The sequence below is a fragment of the Typopeltis vanoorti genome, chromosome 11 (assembly GCF_054136105.1).
Source record: "Typopeltis vanoorti isolate ZY-2024b chromosome 11, IOZ_Tvanoo_1.0, whole genome shotgun sequence".
Lineage (NCBI taxonomy): Eukaryota > Metazoa > Arthropoda > Arachnida > Uropygi > Thelyphonidae > Typopeltis > Typopeltis vanoorti.
In genome coordinates this window covers 68669507-68694704 of record NC_143559.1, presented here as the reverse complement: position 1 = coordinate 68694704, position 25198 = coordinate 68669507, and the positions used below count along the sequence as shown (strand labels likewise).

The 25198-nt window shown below is 37.5% G+C and overlaps 1 protein-coding gene across 1 annotated transcript in view; it reads left to right on the top strand.

Moving 5' to 3' along the window:
* LOC150101697 (ral GTPase-activating protein subunit beta) overlaps positions 1-25198 on the top strand; it is a 778187-nt gene that overhangs the window by 713521 nt on the left and 39468 nt on the right. Inside the window, 2 exon segments of the mRNA XM_090400967.1 lie at positions 10121-10390; positions 24978-25119. Of these exon segments, the coding sequence (XP_090257093.1) occupies positions 10121-10390; positions 24978-25119 (412 nt within the window).

Here is a 25198-nt window from a genome sequence, read left to right as displayed (position 1 = left end):
GCCATGATATCCAGTCAATAACCAGAGAGAAAGTTGAATACCCAATTATACAAGGTAGACTGAAAGATGACTGTATACTGAGCAAGCCCTGATGCCAGATATGATTGTCTGGCATCAAGTGTAAAGGAAATATCAAGAGCACCAGCATATGTTTCTCCCAACCTTTCCACGGTGCATATCCTGGTGGGTGATATAGGCTAAGAGATCTGCTGTGACAAAATCCATACCAGTAGTCACTGATTAACTTATGAGCCTTAATCAGTTTGGGAGCCTAAAGCAAAACTTTTACTTTAGAATTTGCAAGTGCACTAAAAATCCAAAGGAATTTGAAAGCACCCAGATTGGATGGTATAATGTCCAAGACTATTATATTATACTTGCCAAGAAATTATGTTCTTATTTAATCCTTTATCTCATCATGTTGTATTTGTGGTGTAAAACAGTAGAAAATACAATTTAGTCAGTTAAATCCAAATTTCCCCCCTCCATGTGGGGGCACCTGTTCGTGGTGGAGGGGACCTCCCAGTGATGGTACTGGCCCTTTTCATTCTTCCTCTTTTTCTTTGCTTTTCTTCCCATATTCTTCACTCTACTTCTCCTGAAGTAGAGTGAAGAATCTTCACTATCCTTTTTTTCCAGACTACCATCACTGGGATCCAACGCCCTGCTGTCGTGTTTTGCCGTGCAGTGCGGTGCAACCCATGGACATCTGGAAAGGGGACATCCTGATAGTCTTGCACTACTTTGGCCCCTGCTTCTGCATGATGGGCGGTCCTGGATGGCCCAGCCATGATCAATCAGCTAGTGGGCTTGCCTACAAGGGTCAACAGTGTTGCAATAAGTCTCTCACCCCATGGTCTGGGGGGTCGGGATCCTAGGCTTGCTGTAGTGCTAGTATAGCATCCGGGGAAGCCCTGGCGTTCCACTCCTGAGCGCAGTCATTGCTTGCCAGGCAGTGGGCGTCCATGTGTGGCTCCATGGTGGGTGGGAAGCTCTGGTGCCAAACCAAAATCTTCTTGAGCATGAATCCTTCATCCTCAAATGTTTCAGGGGGGGGCCCCTAACAAAGTCCCAACCGAGTACAGCATATGGAAACAGAAGTAAGAAACAAAAGACATATGATGCTAACATAAATGTACCAACATTTTTAATCACTCATGCTACAGGCGAAAAAACAATAGGGAAAATGTCATCCTTCTTTATGCAAAAAGGTTTAGAAGGACTGGCAGGACCTCCCAAAACTGTTAAGAAATTGCGTTCTGGTGATGTCCTTGTGGAAACATTGTGTCAGCAAAAAATGTTCCTGATGAGGAGATATGTTCAGAACTTAAAGATCAAGGAGTGACAGGTGTGAGGCACATCCTGATACGTAGGGATGGTCGCCTAGGTCCAGCCGAGAACATCATCCTTACTTTTGATACACCTAAGCCTCCAACATCTGTAAAAGCAAGATATCTCAGCTGTCCTGTTAGAATGTACATCCCTAACTCACTGAGATGCTTTAAATGTCAAAGATATGGACATGCCCAAACTGCTTGTCGTGGTTCTACTACCTGCGCTCAATGTGGTAATAAAGAGCATGATAATAAATCTTGCTGTGCAAAAAAAGCTAAATGTGTCAACTGTCAGGGAGATAATCCAGCTTACTCTCGTGCATGTCAGAAGTGGAAAGATGAAAAAGAAATACAAAGAATGAAAACAGAGCAAAACATAACATACTAGGATGCAAAAAGACAGCTAGTCATTATCACACCTGCACCAAGATCCACTTATGCTGAGAAGGTAACAATTAAGAAAGTGACAGTAGCAACTCAAACTTGTATGTCTGTTCCACCATCTGATAATTTCACCATACCTACACCTTATGATCACAAATACTTCTCTGTTGAGCACATCAATCACATGACCTCCAGAGACAGCTCCAGACACTCTGGAAAAATTTTGCCAGAATCTCAGCAACTGCTTCATATCCTCCTGAATTTTTAATTCTGGAAGAACAGCAAGAGAAACAAAGACTAAATTTTTCTACCCATGTTCTTGAGCCATACAATCAGCCATTTGTTAAGGAGGAACAAAAAAGAGCTCTCCTACTATCTCATCCTAGTGCAGTAGAGCCTGATGACATCCATTATAAAATGATAAAACATCTACCATCATCATCTATGGATCTCCTGCTCTTACTATACAATAGAATACTTGCAGAGGAAGAGTTTCTAAATTCTTGGCATAAGTCAATTGTCATTGCTATCCTAAAACCAGGAAAAGATCCAATACAAGTAAATAATTATCGACCCATTGCTCTGACCAGCTATCTTTGTAAGATACTAGAGAAAATGGTTAGTGCCGCCAGACTTCTGTGGTATTTAGAAAGTAACAATCTTCTCTCTAATATACAATGTGGGTTCCGTAGACATCGCTCAACTTTAGAGACCATTTAGTTTGTTTAGAAACTTGCATAAAAGATGCATTTCTGAAGCAAGAACACCGTGTTTCAGTTTTTTTTGTGACATGGAAAAAGCTCATGGCACAGCCTGGAGAAATAGCATATTAAAAGACTGCTATAACCTGGGTCATAAAGGACACCTTCCTGTATTTATTAAAAACTTTCTTTCCAGGTGAATTTTCCGTGTCAGAGTGGGAAATATTTTATCTCTATCATATCATCAAGAACAGGGTGTGTCTTAAGTGTGACACTTTTTCGCTGTTAAAATTAACTCAATCACCGAACAGCTTCCTCCCGCTGTAGACAATGCTCTATATGATGATGACTTCACAATTTACTGCCACTCCTGTAACATGAGAGTAATTGAAAGACAACTTCAGCAAGCAATTGATTGTTTCTCTGTGGGCTCTTAGTAATGGGTTTAGGTTAATGTACTCTTCACCGAGATCCTGAATTAAGAATTGGACGCATTATTATTCCAGTAGCTATAGAAGCCAAATTCTTGGGACTAATTTTTGACAGTAAACTTGCATTTCTAACACACATTCATCAACTAAGAGAAAAGTGCAAGAGAGCATTGAACCTTCTTCGCACTCTATCCTCTACTGAGTGGGTGCTGATCGATCTTCATTGCTCCATCCTTATTGTGCACTTATATGTTCAAAGCTGGATTATAAGTCTCAAGTCTGTGGTTGTAAAATGCAGAGTGACCTGTAATGGTTGGATTCCATCCATCATCAGGGTATACAGACAGCTGCTGGTGCCTTTTGCACATCACCCGCTCAGAGTCTTTATGTTGAAGCAAATGAACCAGCTCTATCACTTCGACAGAAACAGTTGTCTCTTAATTATGCCCTAAAGATATAGTCTCTCCCAGATCATCCTACATGGACTAGTCTCTTTTCTCTGCACTGGGAAGCTCAATACCACACACTTCAAACTGCCATACGTCCTTTTGGTATGCGTATTAAAGAGACTATGCAAGCTCTTGGTATAAATGCTGACAACATTACCTACACTAAACATAACAGCATTCCTCCATGGCAGGTTTGCACATCCTACAACCTCTCACTTTGTCAGCGACAGAAATCTCATACTCCATCATCTGTCTACCTCCAAATGTTTAATGCACACAGAGCAGCACACTTTGATTTCTTGCCTATCTATACTGATGGTTCAAGAACTAATACCTCTGTTGGCTGTGCTGCTGTGTTTCCTGATATTATTATCTCCAACCAAATCTCACTTGACTGCAGTAATTATACAGCAGAGTTACATGCTATTCAGCTTGCGCTCATTCATATAAAAGAAAACTGCTACCAAAAGTGTGTAATTTATACAGACTCATTGAACTCTTTACAGGCTATCTCCTCTTCTATGCATAATCCACATCCAGCACTTTATGAGGTGTTACACCTATTTTACAAAATGAAAATCCTTAATTTTGATGTTCAGTTCTGCTGGATTCCCAGCCACATTGGAATTAAAGGAAATGAGGCTGCAGATGCAGCTGCTAAATCAGCTCAAACTTTCTCCACGTACTGTTTGACAATACCATATACAGACTACAGACAGTTTTTATATGATCAAAGCTAATTGCCCAATGGCAGTCATCATCATGGCAGGAAGCATTAACAAACAAATTATATGGCATTAAACCCGAAATCAAGCATTGGCATTGTGATCAACGAATAAAGAGAAGAAAGGAAGTTATTCTCACTAGGCTCTGCATAGGTCACAGTCATCTTACACATTCTTGTTTACTGAGAGCTAATGACCCTCCCATGTGTGAAAAATGCAATTCACATCTCACTATTTATCATATACTGGTAGAGTGGCAGCACTTTGCACGAAAGAGGAATGAAATTTTTGCCTACCCGGCCAGACCATATTCATTCAGGCAGATGTTGACAGACTGGGCAGATTGCACAACGTTTTTAATTTTTTACAAAGAATTAATTTATACAAACACATTTGACTGTAATTTTGTTTATATGTAAATACTGTATTGCTTCACTTAACGTTTATACGTATATTATTATTATTATTATTATTATTTCGGGCAACTCCAGGAGTCCTTAGACTCATCGCGGGAGGCCCTAAACATCATGTCCACACAACTATGTGATTACATTCTCACAGTATCTATCATACCTTGTCTTGAACTCGTTCACCGTCATAGCACCCACAGCAGACTCTGGCAGCTTATTCCACTCATTTACCACTCTAAAAGTAAAGAACCCAGCTCTAACACCCCTGCTAATCACACTCTTGCCCAGCTTCCATAGGTGTTCTCTAGTTCTTCCACCACCAGTCCTGATCTCAAAAATATCCTCTGAATTAATCCTATAGAATCCCTTTAGCAATTTAAATGTCTCGATCATATCTCCCCTCCTCCGCCTATCAACTAGTTTCTGCAACCCACAAATCTTCAACCTGTTCTCATATGGTTCATTCCATAGACCTGTTATCATCTTAGTCACTCGCCTCTGGATCCTCTCCACCTCCTCCCCATCAAGAAGGAACCGAGGTGACCAAATCTGGGCACAGTAGTCGAGATGAGGTCTTATCAAGGCTCGGTACAGAGGTACAATAACTTGCTTGTCTCTGCTCGTCAAGGTGTTTTTCAACAACCAAGTGAGTTAATGAGCTGATTTAGCTACTTTTGCAGTGTGCCCCCTAAACTTCATCTCCCTATCCACCAACACTCCCAAGTCCCTGGCCTCATCAATCTCTTGGAGTACAGTTCCACCAATGTGGTATACTGCTGCTAATCTTTTCACCCCAAAATGCATAACCTTACATTTTGTCACATTAAATTGACATCCATTCTCCTTAGCCCAGAACTCCAGTCTATCTAAGTCATCCTGCAAGACTTTGACATCTTCTGCATTCACTATTGCCCTACCCAAGTTTGCATCATCAGCGAACAAATGAATTGTTCCACTTAGATCCTTCCCTATATCGTTAATGAACAGATTAAACAGCAGTGGTCCAAGAACAGAACTCTGCGGCACACCACTAGTCACAGGCCGTCTTTAATATATTACAAAGTATGTAATGTTCTGTGATGTATATATGCAGGAGTTGAGTACTAATGTGTATATTATTCATTAGGTTAATTTCTGACCAATCATGTATTTCTGTAGCCTTGTGTTGCCTTGTTGTAATTTTGTTACTATGTAAATACCACACTGCTAAACTTCAATGCAAGCCTAGTGGATAGGAGGAGAGGGGAGACACGATCTAGACATACATGTTGGTAAGGGGTAATTATTAGATTAGCATGAAATTCTATCTGGAGATGGGGAGAACAAGAGGCCACCCTTGAAGCTGTATAAGTTGGTGTTAGCAAGGGGGTGAGGAGTAGATTTTTTTTGCATGGAGAGTGGTGGGTGTTTGGAATGCATTTAAGTTGGGTATGATGAGCTGTGTGTGTGTGTGTGAGTGGGACCTCCCGTTATGAGTCTCTTGACTCAATGGAGGTCTCTTGATGATATTATTAATAATAATAATAATATTAATTAATTAATTCAGTTAATAATAATAAACACTTGTTTAACTTATTTTTCCTACCAACTTAAGTATACTCTTTGTAAAAACATGTGGAACACATAATTTTTAAAGCAGTGCAGTGAACAAGTTGAATTACTTCATTTGCACTTTATGTGTAGTGTTACTTCAATCTGTTTTGCATTTTGTCCATTTAATTGTATGGTTTATTATAGTTGAAAATTGACATAGTTTAGATCAGTGGTTCCCAACTTTTTTCCACTGCGTACCCCCTTTTAAACTCATTTCTATAAATTGTATCCCTTGTTTTTAAAATAACTGTTTCTAAATACTGACACTTTTGTTCAGTGCCTATCTTAATGTAAAATAGTTTACTTGTTTTTCTGCGATTACTGATTATTTTTCGTGTACCTCTAGGGTACGCGTACCACTGGTTGTAGTTTTCCCAGTATTGATAAGTTTTTCTTTCTCCTCAATCCCCTGAAAATTGCTTGTTGAGAAGAAAAAAAGAAAAAAAAAGTTTAAAATTTCAATTCACTAAATCTGCTTTCGGTCTGTCATCTTGATTTTTCTTCATTTCCTATTTCTTTGCATCTTTCTTATTTGACAGTATGTGAGTAATTCATTTAAAATTCAGTTCATTTTAAATGAATGAAAAGTTCATTCATTTCATTTCTGAGTCTAAGTGTGAGTATAAAAAGAAACTGGCTCTGCAGGAGCTAAAGACAACTCAAAAGAATTCTATAGTTATGCTGCAAGTAAAAAAATAATAATAATAATAAATAAAATAAAATAAAAAATAACTCTACTGAATGTAGATGGTGTGTGGTGGTTGACAGATGCAAGAGATTGTTCAGCTAACATTTTACTTAAAGCTATCAACATATCAAGAGTATGCAACATTGAGCTCACTACTACTCTTCACTGGATGAAGAAACTCAGGTGTGTATGAGGAGAAGGTACTAGAGCTGTTGCACAAACTGAACAAGAATTCAGCAGTAGATTATTATTAATAATAATCTATTGGAACTGATAGGATATCAGCACAGATGCTAAAAGAGTGTTCAGCTGAAGTGGCTATTCCTTTGACCAGGCTATGGAGTCCCAGAACAGAGAAGATTCCACAGGAGTGGGAAGAATATATGGCAATCCCATTTCACAAGAATGGTGCAAAGATTGATGCATCAAACTATCATCTTATCAGAACCTCTGGAGTGGTAGTGAAGATTTTGGAAAAGTTGGTTAGGGCTTGCTTACAGAAATGGGTTGACAGAAAAATATACCTTGCAATGAACAGCATGGGTTTCCTAAGGGAAGGTCACATTTGAACAGCTTGCTCACATTTTATAATAATGCTATAAAATGTGAGTGTTGAGTTAGACAAGGGTATGGATACACCATGATACTTTTGGATTTTGCTAAGGCTTTTTTGACAGTACAGCATGGAAGACTGTTGCATAAATTAGATAATATGGGATTGGATTATAAAATATTAGCGTAGATTTGAGAATAGCTGACTGACATATCAAAAATGGTACATGGAGGATGTGATCTGCAAGGTTTACGGTAACCAGTGGCGTGCCACAAGGGTCATTCCTTGGTCCATTGTTATTCAATCTATATATTAATATATTGGGAAGGATTTGACATGCAACATACAGTATTGCAGAATGATTTGAATAGGCTGGAATTGTGGACATGTGAAAATGGCTGCACATAGTCATACATTTTAGATATTCATTGTCCAATTATATTGGTGGGATTATGTAATAGGAAGCTGATCAGGCTAGGATTTTGTGGTTTTAGTAGATAGGAAGTTGAAGTTCAAGGGCCATGTAGGAAAGATTGCAAATACAACTCCAAAGATAGCTGCAATGCTGAAACAGACTTTGACTTATAAGGATGTTATTTTGCCTCTTCACAAGGCCTTGATAAGACCTCACTTGGACTATTGTGTGCATATCTGCTCTCTGGTTTCTGTGGTGATTTTGATACAGTGGAGAGAATACAAAGAAGAGTGTTAAAAATAATATCAGGATTGTGGAAAACAGATTATGAAGACAGATTAAGAATTTGTAGATTGCAGACACTAGAAAACAGGAGAAAGAGGGTTGACATAATTGAGACTTATAAACTTCTGCAGGGGTCATACAAATATCAGTAGATGAAATTTTTCATTCATGGAGGATTGGCATCCTTGGAAGTTAAGAAGGAGTGAGTGTAGGTAGTTTGAATGAGTTAAGAACAACTATGATATCTGGTGCGGGTAATATGAGGGTGGTCTGGAAAGTTCTCGGCCTCGACCATAGATGGCAACCCTATCAGCAAGATTTTTTTCTTCTAAGTTGGTACATCTGTCATAAGCATCCATGTGAAATTGCTAGTCATTCTATGAAGTAGTTTGTTTTATACAGCTGTCTGAAGCAAAAGTGTTGTCTGTATCCCTTGAAATGGATAAAATTGAGTATCGTGCAGTTATAAAATTCTTTGTAAAAGAAGGTTTAATGCCAAAAGAAATTCATTCGAAGTTCATGAAAGTTTATGGGCACTATTCTCCTTCGTTTTCAACAATTAAGAAATGGACTGCCAAGTTTAAACATTGCCATACCAGCCTTGAAGATGATCCACCTGAAGGACGTCCAAAAAGTGTAACAACACCACAAATCATTGATCAAGTGCACGATATGGTATTGGATGGCCGACGAGTCAAAGTGCATTAAATTTCTGAGACTATAGGCATTTCAAAAGAACATGTAGGATATATTTGCATGAAGAATTGCGAAATGAAAAAGCTTACAGCAGATCAAAAATGCACTTGCATGAAAATCTCTGAACAGTGCTTGGAGTGTTTTAACAAGAATAAAACTGATTTTGTGTGTCGATTTATTACTATGGATGAGACTTGGATTCACCATTGCACACCAGAATCCAAACAGCAATCAAAACAGTAGACAGAAGCCAGTTTCAGCGCCAAAGAAGACAAAGTTGGTTCCATCAGTAGGAAAGGTCATGGCATCGGTATTTTGGGATGCTAAAGCCATTTTATTTATTAATTATCTTGAAAAGGGTAAAACAATAACTGGGGAATATTATTCCGATCTTTTAACCAGACTAGCCAAAAAAAAATTGTGAGAAAAGACCCGATTTGCAAAAGTAAAAATTCATCTTTCATAAGGATAATGCGCCTGCCCACAAAGGTGTTTTAGCAATGAGAAAATTAAGGGATATGCACTATGAATCCACTTTATTCCCCAGATTTGGTTCCCTCTGACTTCTGTCTGTCTCTTCTCAAAACTAAAATTCCTCCTTGCTGGTCAGCTTTTTCTTCGAATCAAGAGGTGATTGCAGCTGTAGAGGGGTATTTTGCAGATCTTACTGAGAACCACTATGGGGGACGGGATAATGGTGCTGGAGCATTGCTAGAATAAATGTATTAGTCTTAAGGGAGATTATGTTAAAAAATATAAATAATTTTGAAATTATAAATTCGTTTTTTCATTGTTAGGCCGAGAACTTTTCAGACCACCCTCGTATGCCGTCTACTTCGATGCGTCTGTGACTCTCTTGATGTCTCGCTTAATAATAGTAATAATAAATGCATAATTACCAGCATTACAGTATGCTGGATATGTCTGAGTGGAACATTGTCAAATGTCAGTTGTCATGCACACTCAGCCACTTATCCTGTAAATGGTGGCCAAATACTAGTAATGCAACACTCCCTTTACTCATTAATGCCTTGCTTTTACTTTATTAACAAAAAGTTAATCATTCTTTAAATGTTGAAAGACAATTGATTGAATGTTGATACAATTAAGCAAAATACCATGAGTAGTTTTTTGCATTACCAAGAACAATATTTGAAAGGTGTTTCTAATGATAGTAAGAATATGCTTCAAGTATAATTTCACTCTAACCAAGTGAAAAATAAACTTTAAACATGCTTCAAGTATGTATGTGCAAGACACCACTTTGAAGTGGATTAACACTCATCCTTAACATAACTGCATTTTAGTTTTCAAGAGTCTTTATTCTTGAAAATTTTGGCCAAAGAAATGAATCTTATTTGATTTTATTTTACCCATTTACAAATGAATTTCTAAAATAACTTATTTATTGCGTGGCAAAGTTTTATTGCTTTTTGGCATTTTTTATTCTTTCTAGTTAGACTTGAAACACCACCAAAAGAGATTGATAAAAAACCATTAAATAATCCTTTGGATTCCTCATCATCACGTACTTCTGTGCATTCAGATATATCAGTTCCTCGATCTATGTCTCTTAGTTTGGATTCTGCTGAAGATTTAAGTCAAGGACAAGGTCGAAGCTCTGGCAGGAAGTTTGGTCGTCAACAGGGTGCTGTTGTGAGCTGCGACGCAAAAGTTTTAGTTGTATGGTTGGAAAATATGGAAGATCATTTAAGCTTTCCTTTATGTAAGTTTTTTGATTATTTCACTCTTTAAAATTGAGTTGCCATATTTTCATCCTGCTGAGTGCTTGAGATCCATATTTTTAGCATTCCTATTTCAAGTTGTTTATTAGTAAGCAATACAGGAATGTTGAAGATATGAATCTCTCCCTTTTTTGATTGTAATGTTATGAACAGTAAGCTATATTTATCACCATAAAACCAGCTGTTCTTAACCAAGTATTAAGTAAATTGTCTGCCACCTTTGTTTGCTGTCTGTGAGGTTCTTACATATTCACAACCATTATATGCTGAATTCACATTTTCATAGAGTGTAGCAATACATTGGATGTATTTATATGTGCTGTAATTTTCTCGTTGCACAATTTGAAAAATACTTTGTTAAGGTATTTTGTATATTTTGTGTTAGATATAAATTTCTGCACCAAATGATGAGTAACACCCTTTCTTTTCAAAAACTTCCCAAACAAAAGAGTTAGAAAATTATTTCAAAGGTTGTAAAGAAATGAGAAATAGATTAGTAGAGTTGAATATTTATGGATTGTATTTAAAAGACACCCAATTGGTAGAGGGAGACAAAACGTTTCCTTAGTTAAGAGAATATCTTTGTATACCTCAGAGAAATTCTTTTATTTATTCAAACTCTCAGATTAGATTCTCCTTAGAAGCAGTGTATATTGACCAAATGCCGGCCTGGTGACCGAGTGGTTAGTGTGTCCGCTCTCCAGCCAAAAGGCAGCGGGCTCAAATCCTGCCATGGGCATCAGTGTTTGTGATTGTTGGTGTAGTTGCGGTTGGTGGAGAGTTGTAGAGTAGGGTGCCCTCCCTCGATGAGTCTTTGAACTCTCTAGAGATGTTACATAATAGCAATAATAAATTTTGAAAGGAGGTTTGAAATTTAAAATGAGGTTAGAATCATTTTTGCTTTTTGTAGCAAGAAATTTAACAAAAACAGCAGCAAAATAAGTTCTTACATTTTGAATAAACCAACTCAGTAATCCTGAATAATTCAACATTTTGACATGAAATATCTTATTCAGTTTTAAAACAAATGCTCTGAATTTAAACTAATATACTGACATGATGTTACCATTTGTAATTTTTTTTGTGATAATTATTTGTTTTTTTTTATGTGAATTCCACCTATAAAAGGCTGTAAACCTCTCACGTGCATTTAGTACTGTAGATGTGCTGAGAATTACATAATCTGGTTACCTTGCTCTGGAAATCAAACATTTTTCACAACACACACATACACACACCCATGCCACAATGGGATTCAAACCTACAGCCTTTTGGTTGAAGTGTAAAGTTGCTATTCACTCAGCCAACCTGTCTGGTTTAATTTATACTATATCACAAAAATTATATAGATACTTGAGCATTTCACAAACACATTTATTGTCTAAACCCCAATATATCATTGGCTCATTTTGGCCACAATTACAGTTCATAGATAGACTATTTTCCACTAAATGTTGATAAATGGACACAGCTATTTTGGTCGCTTGTTCTTTCACCAGAATGGTAGTCAGTTCCAATTGTAAAATTACTCATGTCGGTGTTGACTTCAAAGAATAATGTAAATATTCGTCCCATATGTGCACTTCTCTGAGGGGTTGGAGAGGGGTTAGATCATCGCCAGTTGCCCGGCCATTATCTAAAACTGAAAAGCAACTAAAACTGATGAAACTTGAATCAAGGAAGTAATGAAAGTTGCAGTGCTGTACTTCATTCTGAAAATCAAAATATAGTAATGAAATGTGCATGGTAATTTTTACTTGATTCAGAATGTTTTGTTTAAACAAAGTGAACGAGAGGCCATTGGAATGAGTGGGTTACATACCTCTTAGCAGTCTGTGGAATGACCATGGGAGACTGCTCTATAAGATTCAGATTGGCATTATGTATTGCTAAGTCTAATCTTTGCACTACCATCTCTTATGTCATTACCATAGCCCTTGAAACATAACTGACCTAAAAGGTGTTGAAAGTTTATTTTTCACTTGGTTAGAGTATAATAAATTTAGTTTAATCCTTTATCCAAGTGTGAGCAAACAAAGTTTGCGCCCGAAAGTATCTTCAGGACTGGGGTAAGGTGGTACAACACCAGGGCAACTCGTTGCAAAGGTGGAGCAAGCTATCAACACTCCTATGAGATAGGAGTGTTGCACCTGAAGATACTTTCAGGCACAAACTTTGTTTGCTCACACTTGGATAAAGGATTAAACTAAATTTATTATAACTGACCTAGCTGAGTATTAACGTTGTTAAGGTTGACACTCAGCTACGTCATTTCCTTAACACTGCAACATATAACATATAATTGTCCAGAATGTCAACATAATGATCTGTGTTAATGTTTCTAGGCACTATGTCCCAGTTTAAATCAGGAGAAGCATCTCCACACTATTGCCCTCATGCTAAACAGATGTGATGATACATTATAGTAAAGAATCTTCTCCTGGCAATCATCATATTCAAACATGACTGATTTCAAGTGGTTAATATGTTCATCACTCTATATCGTAGTTTTCATTAGTTTACCATCCAATTACAGTAATACCTCTGCACCATGCCACCATTCAAACTCAAGCATTATGTTTGCATTGTATTGGTAATCCTTTCATGAAAATTGAGGCTTGAAGTTCAGTATGCAGTGTTTTTACTACAAACCTCCAAGGGGGCACTAGTACTCCTAGTTAAGATAATCCATTGATGCACAATAGAAGGCGCACACACACATACCCATTTCAGCATATTCTATCTCTTTATCTCAATATGGTCAGCTAGATTGTTTCTTGGGTTTCTTTTCACCATCATATTTCTCTTTTAATGGTGTTTGTCATTGAGCTCATTTGCTCTCACTGCAGTGTATTTGCACAAACTGATTGATGACTAATATGGCAATCTGGGATAATACCTCTCTATTACAGTGGTTAACTCTAAGTCATCCCCTTTTCTAGTATGATATATAGCTGCATTCAATTATCAGGTATCTCTTGACTATGTATAATTCTGTATCATGTGTGGTTTTTCTCATGTTGCACATAAAGGAATATGTGCTAAACTGATATGGAGTATCAGGGAGAACCAGAGGTCATCCCTGGAAACTGTATAAAGAGGGTGTGAGCAGGAGAGTGCGAAGCAGGTTTTTTGCATGCAGAGTTGTGAATGATTGGAATGCTTTGCCTGAGAGTGTGGTGTCTTCAGAGAATTTGGGTGTGTTTAAAGCACGGTATGATGAGCTGTGTGTATGATAAAAAGATCTCCTAGATGAGTCTTTGACTCCATGGGATCTTGGGTAATAATAATAATAATAATAATATATTACTCCCACAGATAAGAGGTTTCAGATCCTATCCCAAATTGATACCTGTGTGAGCAATGCATTACTTAAGAGAAAAAAGGAATCTGTTAATGTTCTTTATGAACTGTTGGAGGTTGTAGTCCTTGGGTAATGCTTTCAAGTAAGGAATTTCCAGAGAACAGAGATAGGGTGGAAGGTAAGATGAGTAGGGAGAAAGTAGATCTGGTGGAGTTAGCAGTTGAATCATAAATGGCTGTTTGACAACTGCTCGTGTTTTGTAGGCTTAGCAGAAATGAAGTAAGCGATGGATGCCACTTTCTGTGGAACATAACCCATGAAAGTACCTGTAGGAAAGGCAAGCATAAACAGAATGCACATGAACAGTGGCTGGGTGAGGATGTGAGACTATATGAGAGAGAGAGGGATCTTTGACTCTCCAGTCTACCTCTTTTCAATAACATTATGAATTTGTATGAAAGTTTCTGGTGCACCGTCCCAAATGTGAGTGTAATATTCTAAGATTGGATAAATTTGCGATGTATATAGAATGAAAGAATAAAAGATGAAAGGATATCAAATCTTTGGAAGCTGAATAAGCTTATGAATGTGTTTGTGCCAGAAAATACTAGAGGCAAATATCAACCTAAGAAGAGAGATGTAGTCTTGTCTGGTGAGCTATGTATTATCAAAGGCAAGGGAGGTGAACTAAAGATCCATTTGTGAGAAAAAAAAAAGACAGGACCGTGTTTTAGCATTAAAGAAGACTAAATTGTCATCACTCCCACTGAACGATAGTATAGAGATCAATGCTTAGGACAATGGTTGGAGAAGATAACACATCTAGATCATCAAATGAGTAAGAGGAATGATAGGTGCTGTCATAGATACTAATGGCCTTTGCAGTTTACTTTGTAGCCCTCTGTGCTGTACCCTATCCCTTGGAAATGTCAAGTGCAGCAGAATCTGTGCTGGTGGTCACTGTTGGTCTAGGAGTGATTAATGATGAATTAGATGATTAATGATATTAATATCTGCCATGCTTCATCCCTACCCTTTATTATACTACTCACCTAACATCTACTCCTTGTTTCCATACCATGGAAACAAGCCCATATTAAACCCATTCTTAAAAAAAAAAAAAAAAAACTATCAACCTGAGTATGGATCAGTCAACAAAGTAATAATATAGACATAAACAGTGATGATGACATTTGAAGAGAGCTGTGGTCTCTTCAGATCTTTTTCATAACACTCATAGCATAGTTAGGCAATGTAGATAAGGAGTAGACGCTGATGCTCAAGATTCTATTGTGGATCATGAGCAGCCAAATCTGTGCTGGTGGCCATTGATTAACTTTTTTATATATACATATATATATATATACAGACAAAAGGCCACATGACCTATAGCACATTAGTGCCGCATGTGGACAGGAGGAATAGAAGAAAGCAGGAATCTGTTCACATTTTGCTTGATGAACAGTTGAGAGTTGTAATCTTTGGAAGAAGTAGAGTAGGGGGGTGACTGTTCCAAAGGACAGAAGTAGATGGAATAAAAGAGGAGGCAGTGAAGTTTATTTGGTGAATGTTAAGATGCACTGTAAAAGGATGTTGGTTAGCAGTGGCTTGTGTTTTAATGATTTTGGAGGAGAGTGGAGGAATAATAGTGGCCAATTCAGCAGAGCACTGTCCATGAAAGTATCTGTATTTCACTATCTATGAAAGCACAAGGCAGAACTGTATACGTCTGTGAGAGAGAGAGATTGAAGTGGGTTTGTGAGAGAGTGATCATTAATTAACTGGATTGCCTTCTGGATAGAACCAAGCAATCTTAGAGAGGATTTTGGTACTCCACCCCAAATTTAGGAGCAATATTCCATGGCTGGGGAAATTTGGGTTTTGTATAGAGTAAGCAGCTGTGAGGGTGTGAAGTAGCATCTTGTGCAAAAAAGTACACTAAATTTTTGGCAGCTGCGGAAGCTATAGTGGAAATGTGCTTGTGCCAGGAAAGATGAAGTGCAGGTCAGTTTGAGTAGAGAAATCTGATCATGGGATATATCAGTATTACTGAAGGAAGGGCCTTACAGAAGTCCTATCCCACATCCAAGGCACAAGTGGTAAGAAGTAGGGGATTGCTCTGCAGGGTGCAGCACAGTGAGGACTTCAATGGCCTCGAGCTGATTCGGTAGCCGTGAAGGCCTGCAGAAAACCCTGAAAATAGCTGGCTAATGCATACCCAATTTCCATGAAGAGTATCGCTTTGATCAGAAACATACTACCACATCCGAGTAGAGAAATCTGATCATGGGATATATCAGTATTACTGAAGGAAGGGCCTTACAGAAGCCCTATCCCACATCCAAGACATTAGCCCACATGCAAGGCAGAAGTAGTAAGAAGTAGGGGGATTGCTCTGCAGGGTGAAGCACAGTGAGGACTTCAAGGGCCTCGAGCTGATTCGGTAGCCGTGAAGGCCTGCAGAAAACCCTGAAAATTGCTGGCTAATGGGGAGCTAAACACGTGTGTAGAGGCTTAAGTGCTGTGAGGACATCATGTTGTGGAGGCTTAATGGATTTTTTACAACACTCAAAAATAATTAAATTAGAATTTGATACTTCCTATATTTCGTCCTAGTCACTAGGACATCTACGGGGATTACAAAAACACTTAATGTAACATGCACACACAAATCTTACAATACTAAGCCCAACCATGTGGGTGACACTAAAGTCCTATCTAGGTGGAGCACCCTCTAAGGGTGGTAGTAGGTGGCCTGGAATATAAGGTGGGACCTCTGGTGATGAGTGTTTCCCAGTGGTGCAAAAATATAAGATGTTCTTGTAGACATCCACATTGCATGTCTGCAAGAAACAAAACTAAACCAAAATCTGAAGCTTCAAATCAAAGGCTACTCAACACTAAGGAAAGACAGCGGATCTATCTGGGAGAGGTCTAGCTATACTCTTACATACCCAACACATTAATATTGGGAAACACTCATCACCAGAGGTCCCACCTTACATTCCAGGCCACCTACTACCGCCCTTAGAGGGCGCTCCACCTAGATAGGACTTTAGTGTCACCCACGTGGTTGGGCTTAGTATTGTAAGATTTGTGTGTGCATGTTACATTAAGTGTTTTTGTAATCCCCGTAGATGTCCTAGTGACTAGGACGAAATATAGGAAGTATTAAATTCTAATTTAATTCTTTTTTGAGTGTTGTAAAAAATCCATTAAGCCTCCAACATAATGGGGAGCTGGCACACACCCAATTTCCATGAAGAGCATCTGCTTTGATCAGAAGCATACTACCACATCCGAGGAAGCCAACATGTTGAGAACTGCAGTCTGGGATCTTGATAAGAAATATGCTACAAGGACACATGCTACTGTGTCCAGGGCGGCTGACTTGTCGAGAGCTGGAGTCTGAGATCTCGATGAGAAATATGCTACGAGGAGTCTCGACATACTTCAGCTCAACATCAATGGCAACAGGAAATCTAACAAAACAAGATGGAAGAGCTTAAGAATATCTTATACAAAAATATAAGATGTTCTTGTAGACATCCACATTGCATGTCTACAAGAAACAAAACTAAACCAAAATCTGAAGCTTCAAATCAAAGGCTACTCAACACTAAGGAAAGACAGCAGATCGATCTGGGAGAGGTCTAGCTATACTCTTACATACCCAACACATTAAATACAAAGAAATCATATCAACTACATACAGCAATATAAATAGTAACACAGAGGCTCAAGCATTAAAATAGTTCTACCAAAATGCATTATTACAATAGTCAGTGCATGTCACCCAGATAACACAGACATAAACACTGAATTACTTAAACAACTAAGTCAAAAAATATCAGATACAAAGATCCTTTTAGGAGATCTAAATGTCTAAAGCATAACTTGGGGCTCCCCAAAACTAGATTCGAAAGGAGCTCGAATAGAGGACATAATTGCTGATCTAAACCTTGAAATCATAAACAACAAACAAAATATATATCTGTCCAAAAATGGGTACAGAATCAGCATTAAACATCACAGCAATAGACTATCAAACTGCAAATCTTACCCAGTGAAAAATACTAAAGAATGCTATCAGTTATCATAGACCTATTATCACTATCATTAATTTGCAGTTAGACAAAAACCACAGAAAAAGAGATCTTGGAGCTTCAGAAAAGCAAATTGGCCTGAATACATGCAACTATTAGAAACATATTGCACTGGCACATCCACTAGTAAAGAAATTGATCAACAACTACTAGAATTAACTAACAACATACAGAGACGTGCAAAAAATTCAATTCCCAGGAGACTCAGGAAAAATAATTGGGTTCCATTTTAGAAAGATCATAATATCAATGCTATGATTGCTGAAAGAGATATTATCAATGAACAGTTAAAACAAAATAATAAAGAAGAAAACAAAGAAGTTAATAGAATTAACTCAAAAAATTGAAGATGAAATTTCAAACTGCAAACAAGAAAATTCTGAAGAATTCTGCAATAAACTAAATCCAAGAAAAGACTCACAACACTGGAATATCATCAGATTATTAAACAACACTCCCGGATACTGATCACTGTTCAAACACAACCTCCTCAGGAATTAACACAGCAGCAACAAACAAGCAGATAGCAAATATGCTAACCAAACATTAGTCTAAAGTAAGCAAACTGCAATACAACAAAGAAAACAAAAGGTGCATGAAAATTGCAAAATGCTAATACAATCCAGAACCTATCCTTCTGAAGACATATTTTCCCAGCACCTAACAATGACAGAATTAGAAACAGCAGTTAGTCAAATTGATCTTATCTTTGGACATAAGATTAAAAACATGGGGAAGTCACCAAAAATTGCATTTTGAAGATATTTGACACTTCCCGGAATACAGATAAACAGCCAAAGATCTGGAAAACATCAGTCATTATACCCTTACTAAAATCTAACAAAAACCCAAGTGACTGTAAAAGCTACAGACCAATAGCTTTGACTGGTACTCTCTGTAAACTGAATGAAAGAATAATACATGCTAGACTTATGCATTGGCTTTTAGAAAATAACAAGATCAACTTCTACCAAACTGCATACAGGTCTCATCACAGTACAGAAGATCAGTTATTTTATCTTCGCCAATCAATCATAGACGGCTTTTAAGAAAAATCACCAAAGAAGACAACAGCAATCTTCTTGGATCTTACAGCTGCATTCAACCTTGTATGGAGACAACAGTTAATAAAAATGCATACGATACTGGAATAAGGGGGGGAATGCATTCATTTGGATTTCAGATTTCATTAAAGGAAGAAAAATAAAAGTCAATGGAATTTATTCCAACATGTATTGAACTTTCGCTGGAGTCTCACGAGGTTTTGTTTTAACCCCACTCCTATTTCTCATCTATATGAACAATATTCATCCTCATGTAATAAATAATACAAAAATAGCATGCTATGCAGATGATATAGCAATCTGGCACACAAGCAGTAATCCTCTGCAATCGGGAAAAGTTCTAAATAAATCACTAGAAGACTTAGAAAGATGGACAAAGGAACTTAAATCACAGACAAATCTGAAAAAAACAAAACTGAGTATTTTTTCCACTGATAGAAAAAAAAAGACATAATTACAGCCCCCAAATCAAAATATATATTACCAAAATACTTAGGCCTGAGTCTAGATACTGAACTGAGATTTACGACTCATATTACAAATATATCTAATAAAGCTCTTAAAAAGATTAATATCATCAAAAGGCTTTGTGGAACAAAGTGGGGTGCAAAACTGAAGACACCCAAAACTATATATATGCAGCACTCATATGACCCACTATGGGATATGCCTCATCCATCTGGGCTCCAGCTTCTGCTAGCTCAAAAAGAAAAACTTGACAGAGTACAATCAAGAGCAGCAAAAATTATTATAGGTGCAATCTCATCCACAAATAATTTAAAAGCTCAACAAGAGTGTTGATTTTGCATATTAGAAGACAGAAGGAAACTCTCCACATATTAAATTCACTAATAGAATCAGGAGCCAACAACAGGATCACATCTCACTTAGGACTTTCGATGCCTGGACAGGAAAATCTAGACTAAACAGATCATCTACTTTACAATATGGTCACGAAATTAGAAAACAAATCAATTTAGAGCATCTTTCTATCAAATTAAGCAAAGAGCCATTCATTTCCATTATATAACTAAAAAACACAATGATTAACTTAAGTTCCTAGAACGTTGTTAAAAAAAGAATTCACAGCAAGAAAATAAAAGAAAAGAATTTGACACTATACATCACTTAAATAATATAAACCATGTCATCACCTACACTGATGGATTATCTGATGGAGCACTCAAACAAGGAGGAGCAAGAGTTTTACTAACTCTACCTGGAGGCAAAAAAATGCAAATCAAATCCACAGCTGGCAAAATAGCTTCAGATTTCACCTGTGAATTAACAACTATACAAGCAGCTCTAAAGTTTTTCTCTCTCTAATCTAGTAATGAACTTCGTAGATAGTTATTCCTTCTGTGACTCCAGTGACTCAAAATCTGCACTTGAAGCATTAAAAAATGGAAAAACAAAACTCACACAGGGCATTCATGAACATCTAATAACTTTAAATTTGAAAAATAAGAACTGTACACTGTAATGAATACCAGCCCATGTAATTTTTTTATTTATTTTTTATTTTTCTTTATTACATAACATCTCCAGGGAGTTCAAAGACTCATCGAGAGAGGGCACCTGCTCTACAACTCTCTGTCTCCACCATTCCACTCACCCACAACTACCTTCATCATCTACACCAGCACCATCTACTGCCGACCACCACTACCACCACTATTTTCACAGAAAATCGCAAACATCCATACCCAATGCAGGATTTGAACCTGCAGCCTTTTGGCTGGAGAGCAGACACGCTAACCACTCGGCCAACCAGGCCGGCAAATATTGAAGCGAAAGCAGACAGACTAGCCAAACAAGCAAGATACTTTACCTCAAAAACTACACCGACTATCACTGATGCTAACTCTGTCACAAAAATAAGATTGTTAAAACAAACTACCAAAAAGAAGCATGAAATCAGTGAAATTAATGAAATTAGAGAAATAGCCACAATCATCACCAGACTAAGCATTTGAAAGGTATGAAAATTCAGCCAAATGATACTAGAAGCTATGAAATTTGCAAGAACTGTCCAGGAGTTGAACTAACACCTGCCTATATCTATTCTTGTCCAGCAGTTGCCGCTGTTCTACAGAAAATCGACAATAACCCTATAGAAAAGCTCTACCCCATCAAAGTTCAATAGATTGCATAAGCAGTTCTACAGGTCCACAGTCATATCTGGAAGCTCTTCAACGAACTCAACAACAAAAACAACTGAAGGTAAGTGAGAGGGATGTGAGCTCTTTCTTGCTAGAGATCAGACTACAGAACTGAGTTTAGGTGTAATAAATTTAGTTTAATCCTTTATCCAAGTGTGAGCAAACAAAGTTTGCACCTGAAAGTATCTTCAGGACTGGGGTAAGGTGATACAACCTTACCCCAGTCCTGAAGATACTTTCAGGTGCAAACTTTGTTTGCTCACACTTGGATAAAGGATTAAACTAAATTTATTATACTCTAACCAAGTGAAAAATAAACTTTCAACATGAGTTTAGGTGGTATTGAAGTTTATAGGGTTGAACGCCGATCTGCTAGTTATATCTCAGTGGGGTAAGGACCCCACTGTGATATAACTAGCAGATCGGAGTTCAGAGCACTGATCATGGTAGAACTTGAGGATTCTAATACTTGAGCACTGTAAAGTTTGTCAAATGAAAAGGAGGAATGGAGTGTACTGTCATCAGCAAAGCTATGCATAGGATTGGAGGTCAGAGAGAGCAGGTAATTTATATACTTTATATAATTTATATTTATAAATGAAGGAACAGAACCATGATGTACATTTGCATTGGTGGGGAAATCTAAGGAGAGTAGACTGTCCACCATGACACACAGTGAGCGACTGTGTGTCATGGTGGACAGTCTACTCTGGATTGCCAACTTTCTCACTTCTGAAAGTGAGAAAGTTGGCAATCCAGTTGCAGAGTGAGGAAGGCAGATCACAGGATGGCAGCTTGTGAAGTAATCCCCTGTGCCAAACTCGATCAAATGCCTTTGAATGTCAACGAGTTTCTCCAAATTTCTCCATGGCTTGAGTCTAGAGGTGGGTGGTGAAAGCAAGATCAGCTGTAGATCCTGAGTGGCGGAATCCATACTACTGTCATTGATTAGTTGGAATGACTCTAGGTGATTCAAGAGTTGGTTGTTGTTGTTGTTGGTTGTTGTTGGTTGGTGTGTTGACCTTCTCCATAATTTTAGTGAGAGCAATTGGACAGTAGTTCGTTAGTTGACTTTTAACACCTTTCTTTGGGATGAACTGCATGTGGACCTGATTCCATGTTGTAGGGTAGATGCCAGTTGAAGAGGTGATACACAATAGGTATTAGCTCTGGGACACAATTTTTTAACACAATAGGTGGGATACCATTAAGGCTAGATGCATCGTTTGTGTTCAAGTTATTCAGGATTCTTGAGATTTCTTTTTGTCGGAAGACCATGAGTCACATGAAGGAAGCCATTCTTGGTAGTGTGGATGGAACTTAGCACAGGTCATCAATTCAGGAATTTGAAGAGAAAAGCATTCCATTAAGTTGGACTTGTCCTTAGGTAAGGTGACTACAGTACAATCTGGTTGTGATGAGAGTGGTGGAGACTTGGGTGGGCAGAAGTTGTGCCCAATGGCCTTGCCAAGGGACTAGAAGGAGCAATTGCAATTTGGGCAGGAGGGAAGCTTGCAGCATTTGGCCCTTTGAAAGTCTGACTTGGACTTGGTGATGATTCTTTGGCAACTGCAAAAGAATCATCATCACCAAGGCTGCAGTACAGGCAGAAAGGGCAGCTGGAGTTTTGGTCATGAGCCATTCATGGTAAACAGAAGTTTTTCTTGTTCTGCATTGGCACACTTTTTTTGAGAACCAAGGCTTGATGGTGGCTGAGAATTTGGAGTGGAATAGGGAATGAAAGCCTTAATTCCTGTGAGGATGATTTTGGTTATTTGGCCTGAGCAGGTCTTTGGATCAGAACTGAAGCAGTATTTGGACCATGGGAAGGAGGAATTGAAGTCATGGAAGTCCTCCCAGTTGCCCCCCCCCCCCAGTACTGCCAGAGGACATGAGACTGTGAACTGGTGGGTGTAGGTTGTTCTGCAGCATAAGAGACTTGTATTTTCTTTGTAATGTGCTCTTGCAGATCACATTACAAAGAAAACTAGAATTACCGAAGTCACTCACCACATGGCTGAGTGACTTCAGTAATAGAAACCTTAAAAAAGCTGTTAATGCACTGCATATGCATCTCTAGAATGCATATGCAGTGCATTATGCATTATGCAATGCCTTCCAAAAATACACAGAAGTGATGTCTCACTGTGGCCAAGTTGAAGGAATCTACAGTCCTAATTATCACATATCCCAGAAACTAGTGTTGGCATTCAAAGAATCGTAGGTCATTTCCCTCTTCTTTATAAAAAATATAAAAAAAAAAACATGCAGCACTCTGTAAACAAAAATCAATTTTGTCAACGAAAACTTATTAGTCAGTTTTGATATAACTGTCCTTTTCATGAATGTTCAAATCACTGACACAGTTCTTCTCTTACAACACAAATTTCTGCCCGATATCAATTCTTTCTTTCTTTGCTCATATACTTCATTCTTTTCTTTTGAATGGCAAAACAACTTCTGCATACAAAAAGAAGGTATACAGGCATAGGTTACAGTTCCCCCCCCCCCACACACACACACAGTTAAACTTTTATATAGAACATTTTGAATGCTTTAGAGTCATCATCTTCTTCTTCTTCTTCTTGTTGTGCCTTTTCCCATCTACTTGGGGTCGGCTTTTTACGTGATGTGACCTTACATGCGCCATCCCAACCAACTTCTCGCAGAGGTTGATTGTTTTTTTTTGTCTGTAGAGGTGTGCGTTCACTGGGCAGGAGGGAAGTTCATCAAAACTATAAATCATTGAATAAACAATTTACTAAACAACAAATTAAAAAAAGGATTTCATTAAAGTAGGGATGGATTTTTATCTAAAATCTTTTTCACTATTTAAAATCATGGCAAATGTTATCAACTGCTGCAATTTTGTATTCTTTAATTAATTGTGAATTAAAAGAGTATACCATCAGATATTATCAGAGCATACATCAGTTTGTAAATCCCCTGATTATATTGATTTTAGTTTATTTACTTCATGCTCCACATATGGTACAGTTCGGTTATGCTGCAGATTTTTCTACCTCTTGTGTGTGTGGGAGGGGGGGGGGGTTGAGTTCTAACACTCAAATAAGTTAATATGGGTTCGCATGTCATGGCTTAGGCACAACAGAATCATTAAATCTTCCTTGAGAAAAGATAAAGTATACATAGTTTGAATTTGGGAGGGGTGCATTTTCTAAAGGAAGAAATAAATAAAGGAATGTTCCTATACGGTTATGCCACTGAATTTTAATTGTGAATTAAAAGAGTATACCATCAGATATTATCAGAGCATACGTCAGTTTGTAAATCCCCTGATTATATTGATTTTAGTTTATTTACTTCATGCTCCACATATGGTACAGTTCGGTTATGCTGCAGATTTTTCTACCTCTTGTGTGTGTGTGGGAGGGGGGGGGGTTGAGTTCTAACACTCAAATAAGTTAATATGGGTACGCATGTCATGGCTTAGGCACAACAGAATCATTAAATCTTCCTTGAGAAAAGATAAAGTATACATAGTTTGAATTTGGGAGGGGTGCATTTTCTAAAGGAAGAAATAAATAAAGGAATGTTCCTATACGGTTATGCCACTGAGAGAAATATCTTATGTGATATAAATATTGTGAAATAATAGATGTCTTAACTGACTAAGAAAATAAGTGTTCTGCTGAATTGTAAAAAGAATTGATTTTTTGATAAATTATTTTTTCGATGAATTGTCATTTGGTGTATTTGTTGACTTTTTTTTGATGAATTTTAATAGAAATGTGCTCATTGCTAGAATTAAAAGTGAATTAAATTAAAAATTCTTAATAAAATTAAATAAGTTAATTTATCACTATAATTATATCTGAAATAAAATTATGATTTCTTATTCAATCATTTTTCTGTATTTGTATCAGATGTAATTTTTATTAATATTTAAATATCTAAATATAATTTTCTAGCTGAAATATTACCAGAACTCACAACAGGATTGGAATCTTTTAGCTATGCCCCACGCTGTTCTGAAAAAGATGTTTTTATAATTTTTATTCATTCCCTTCAGAGTGGTTTATTTCGAATCAAGATGCATGGCCCAACTGGGAGGTATGGTGTATTTATTTTTGCAAAAAGAAATTATGTCAGTTTCTTTTTTTTTTTTTTTTTTTTTTTTTGATATACGTTT